The sequence below is a fragment of the Acanthisitta chloris genome, unplaced genomic scaffold (assembly GCF_000695815.1).
Source record: "Acanthisitta chloris isolate BGI_N310 unplaced genomic scaffold, ASM69581v1 scaffold6615, whole genome shotgun sequence".
Taxonomy (NCBI): Eukaryota; Metazoa; Chordata; class Aves; order Passeriformes; family Acanthisittidae; genus Acanthisitta; species Acanthisitta chloris.
The window spans coordinates 20,115-25,411 of record NW_008675270.1 but is presented as its reverse complement, the minus strand read 5'-3'; the positions used below and the strand labels follow the sequence as shown (position 1 = coordinate 25,411).

Sequence of the window (5,297 nt, the reverse complement as noted above, 5' to 3'; positions counted from 1 at the left end):
GAAGTGCCCCAGGGCAGGTGATTATGGTTACACTGCAGTACAAGGACTAGACTGGTCAAAGCTGCTGCTACACCTGCACAGCTCTGGGTGAGGCTGAGCCAGCTCAGACTGACCAACTGCAAGATGCACAGACACATGCCGAGTATCCTGCAAACACTAAACATGCTGTCTCCAGCAACAGGATAAACAGAACACTGTTTGACAGCCACAGATGTTCTTGATGTTTTACAATCCTCTGCTGTGAGGGCCATTATTGTAAGGTGCTATTTAATCCAGTAAATGTCATATTCTCCATCAGTAAACTGAAAGATACTTCTGGAAAATACTGAGGGTAGGATAATGGTGAGGAGATGTTCTACTGAATAAAAATGTCATACCTAGTTGGGAGAGATCCAGTTTTGTCCAGTGCATCCCTGTTGGGCAGCTGGGTGAGAGGGTTCTGATAAATATCTGCCCCAGACTATCCAAGCCCCAGATGGCATCCTGGCAGGCAGAGTAGTGCACCATTTCGGCCTCCGGTGGCAGCTGCACCGTAGAAGGATGAAACTGAGGATTCTGATCACTGACACAAAACAGATCCTTGTTGCTTTGGCACAGCCACAGAAAGCTTCCTATGGAAAGGACATTTCTGTTATTAAAATAGTTCCTAATCCATTCTGAGAGAGCTTATACCTCTACTCCTTCTGAAAGAAATGATCAGTACATTTGAAGGCAAAACTAAAGCTTCTCGGCTCTGTTCATAGGGTAAGACTTTGAAGTACAAATACACATCCTAAGCCCTTATTTAGGTGCTTAAATACTCCCTTTCTCCCCTTACTACCAGGGGAGTAGTAAGTGATCTCATTTCAGAAAGGTTTCATTTGAAAAAACAGGTAGAGACAAGACACCTGTAACAGTGCACTATCACCTCCCTTGAGTCTTTTGCTCTCCTCTATCCTTGATAATAGCCCTTGAAAAGCAGCATTCTTTTCCAGCTCTAAATCACACACATTTGCCAGCAAAGCCAGTGTAGTTGCATAATGCAGCTGCTAACTATTGTAACTGGCTAATCCCCCAGCGTGGTCTCACTTTCACTGGGAGCATGAGAAGCTTCTCTGCAGTAACTGCACTGACAGCAGAAACACTTGGTCAGTCCAGGCATCCCAGCAAAGCATGCTCCAATATTTCATGTTACACATTCTGGCAAATCATGCTCCAGCCATTTAGGAAGTTACAGCTCCTCAGGACTACCCATTTCTCTGCTGGATGCCACTGCACACCGAAGGAGACAGAAGGAATAACATGTGTTTGTGCCCTACTCCAAATATTTTAGACCCCTGCACATAGAAAAAGACACCTAAAACCTGAAGTCATTCAGGATATTTCATTACTTACACCACCAGTTCCACTCTATTTAAAAAACAGATCCTATATGGCTGCACTGTTGGTTCACTAACCTTCTTTGGATGAAGCTGTGGAAGCCAACACAAAAATCCACTTTGTGGCAGAAGCAGTGCCACGAGGCACAATGTGGTTCCAGTAAGTGCCTTGAAAGAAAGGACAGAGAGGTATTAGTATGAAACTTCATTTTCTATTAAAATCTGTTGTTTAAAATGTTACAGTTTAAAACAAACTCTATTGCAATCAATTATTCCATGTAATTTAGACAAGATTTTCTATGTAAATCTTTCAAGAAATTGTTGGGGGAAGGGGAAAACTTCCTCCCTACACATACATATATGTACACACCCACAGAGAAAATTAGGAATGCAGTGAAGGATAAAGGAGAGACCAATTTGATGATGAGGCTAAACAACATTCTAGGTCTACTGTTAGTGTTTACCTGATCAAAATGTACCAAATCAAAAGTCTATTGTGAGAAATATAGCAAGAAAAATAAATCAACACCTCCATTAGCTCTGTAAAACCAGAACATTACTGTTCTGCACAGTCACACTGATAATGAACCAAAATCCACTGTGCTACATAAAACAGCTACAACAGCCTAATATTGCCTTCTGATCCCAGAGAAGAGGCAAGTGTAGGTATTAAAAGGAGCAACTGGTGCACAGCTCACTTGTTGACAAGGCCTTTTCCATGAAAAATATCTCCCTTTAAATGAGAGAGTATTTAAGATCAACTGCTGGTGAATCATTTCATTTTTAAACACATTTATTAAAGCTGCCCTGACTTGCCACGCATCGTTTTGTGGTGAGAGAACTGCAGTGAGTTATTCTCTCCTGTTTAACTCTCTTTAAAATATGAGATGGAAAAACACACCAACCTACTAAGTTCCCCTTTGCTACATGGAATTCATTTTTGCCTGAAGAGATCCAGACTCCACTGCCATTAACTCCAAGGAGGCTTGGCTGACACTGAAGCTGCTGGGACCAAAATGCCATTCGAAGTTTGTCAGCCACTTTCTCCACAGGTGCCTGAGCTGCTGTTGCCACTGTGTGAGTTGCCTGGATTATTGTCTGGAACAGGCTGCACTGGTCAAACACTACATAATCAGTGATGCTTACCTGGAGGAGGAAAAAAAAAAGTGCTCTTGATAATTAGTTAAGCTTTTGGATGAGCTGCACAATCTTTCATCATAAGTCTTTTTTTTGGAGTGTGTGTTCTTTGTGTACAGGAAATCTACCAAGGGTTTGGAAACCTTCAAAGTGTAGAAGGAGGAAAAATAAAAATGGTACATTTTGAATAAGTGTCTTGAAAATAAACCACAACATCAGCTTACAACTCCCTTCCACCCAACAATCCAGTCCTTTGTTTCAGGATGTCACCTCTTCTCTCCTAAAAACACACTGAACTCTGCAAACTAAGGGGTGAATTTTCAATTTCCCAAAGGAAGAGAGAAATTTGTGTAGTGTAGCAAGTTAACCACAGTACAAAAACTTGTTTGTAATACTCCTTTACAACCACCTCCTGGGCCTTTTAATTCCTAGTGCAGGAGGAGGTCTAAAAAAGCAATTGCCCCAGTTCTGTCATAGACAACTAGGTTGGCAACACTCTGGGATACTCCTAGAAAGGAAGGGAATGTTTCAGAGCACAAAAAGAGCAGCAGTTTGCCAATAACCTCAAAACGAAGGGATTCACGAAAGCCACATGCAAGAAGAGATTATATATGCACAAAACCCAAAATTCTTTTAACTTAGGTAGGCACATAGACAAACAAATTTTCTGTGTAACTGTTTTTGTCCCCCCTTCTTCCCCACCTCTGGGGAAAACAAGAAAAGCTGGAGAAAACAGTCAGGAATTTTAAATCACTACCAGACAGTACTTGCAACAACTGAGTTGGTTTTACCCCCATGAACTGTAGCTGAAGCAAACAGCTCCAAAGGGTTCAGAGAAATCTCAGCTGAATGCAAAACTGTTTAACAACATTTTTGCACAGCTACTCGTCATTTGTTTTACCAGGCTAAGGAAAAGGATGGGCAGACAAAAGGAGGCTGCATTCAGCAGCCAGACTGATGCTCAGGTCCTGTTGCCACTCTTAAGCTGCCAAGCTACATGTACCATTGATAGGACCTGGCAGAGATTTCTTGTGTCCTTGAAAACTGTTGTGATGCTGCTCTGGATGACCATGGGATGTTTTTCCCCCTGCTCTTTAAAGCAGAGACAAAAAGGGATTTCAGCCACAGCCACACTGCAGGATTAATATGCTGAATAAAAAGTGATATATCAAGCAATTAAGTGAATTTTGTCTTAGAATCTTGTGGGAAAACAACACAGATAATAAACCCAAGGTAAAAGACTAAACTGAAAGCAAAATAAAAAATGCCTACTTGCCACCAATGGTTATCATCTCCTTGTGGTTTCTTTGAAACTATACCAGTCCTGAACCAGAGATTTCCATGGATGTCCAAAGCCCATAGTGTCTGCTGATCTCCAAGGGTTATGCACACTGGTTCCAGAGCCTGCATCTCACTGGGAATGCAAACAAGGAAAACACTTCAAATCTATGTTCATGGTGCTTAAAGGAAGCTGTTACAGAGCTAACAGCAGTTTTAAATGGTTGAACTCAGTGGGGCCAAGCTAAAAAACACATTTGGTATCAAATTCTCACAGTTATTCAGTAACTGATATATACAAAATTCATTTTATATTAGTTTGTATGAGTAAAAAATATTCAGCAACAAAAAAATGAGCCCTGCAAACATTTCCTTCACTCAAGATTAGAAACTTAGATACATCACCAAAGTAAAAAACTAAACCAAATCTATTTTTCTCAGTAAATGAGCAATCAGGAGCTCTGTTCTTTCAGTTTGGGATAGAGCAGCTCCATAAATGTATCTTCTCCAACTTCCTTGACCTATTCTGAGCACAGAACTAGCAGTTCAGGGACCATGAATAGAAAACTCAACCGAACCATATCACAAAGATAAATGTTGAACTTAGGCCTATAAGTTTCCTGCATAAGCAAACAATTTTGAAGCTCAGGAAGTCACAGGCTCAGGTGATTTTATCAGACATTGAAAAGGCAGCAAACAATGCTAGTTCTCCAGATAACCTTTCCCAACAACTGAAGAACAAACAGTGTCTCCTCTCTGCAATTTTAACACAAAGCCCAAGAACATGAACTGTACCTAAGCTGTAGGTCAAGGTATTTTTGTTAAATAAACTAATTAAAGTGCATAGAAATTTCAGATTTGAACAAGATACCAAGTGGTTCCTGAGACTTTGCAAGGGACAAACACCAGGCTGGGAGGCAACACAAGTTAAAGTTTCACAATAGGATATTTAGTAGATAAAATCATCTGACAACAAGAACTGGAATTTCTCCCTACACTTGCTTCAGGCTGCTGTCTCAAGAGAGCCTATACTCCAGTTCCCCAAAGCCAGCAGTGGATACTCAGTGCTTTGAATCTTATCACAGACTAACTACTGTGAGCACAGGATGAACTGCAAAGCTAAATATCAGCTACACAAAATACTGACAAACAACTGTGACTAGGAAGTGGAAAAGTGTTATCCAGCTGTGTGGATGACCAAGAAAATGCTGAGACTTCATGGCAGAAAAAGAATGAAATAACTGGAGAGCTCATTAAAGCCCTTATGGCACAGATTAAAGAGGCAGTACTTAATAAAAAGAAGTAATATTGACAGATATTCTAAAGATTCAAAAATTTGGTCTCACTCTCTTAAACTCAATTTAACTGTGTTACCATTTTGGGTTATGGCATTTTCATTCATTATATAGCAGTTGTTCATCTGAAAGAGTAACACCTGTTACTCTAAAAATGTCTGGAGAAAGACTAAGGAGCAGAGATAGAGAAAGAAAGAGAGGGCGGGAAAGAGAGGGAGGGTTGGAAAGA

General features: G+C 40.6%; 1 protein-coding gene across 1 annotated transcript in view; it reads right to left on the bottom strand.

Annotated features, from left to right (window-relative positions):
• Nucleotides 1-377: 377 nt before the first annotated feature.
• TECPR2 (tectonin beta-propeller repeat containing 2) overlaps nt 378-5,297 on the bottom strand; it is a gene marked incomplete at its 3' end in the record, with an annotated part of 19,713 nt that continues 14,793 nt past the window's right edge. The window contains exons 13-16 of the mRNA XM_009075676.1: nt 3,768-3,909; nt 2,264-2,504; nt 1,437-1,526; nt 378-611 (exon numbers count right to left, since the gene is read on the bottom strand). Of these exons, the coding sequence (XP_009073924.1) occupies nt 378-611; nt 1,437-1,526; nt 2,264-2,504; nt 3,768-3,909 (707 nt within the window). The remainder of the gene's footprint in view (nt 612-1,436; nt 1,527-2,263; nt 2,505-3,767; nt 3,910-5,297) is intronic.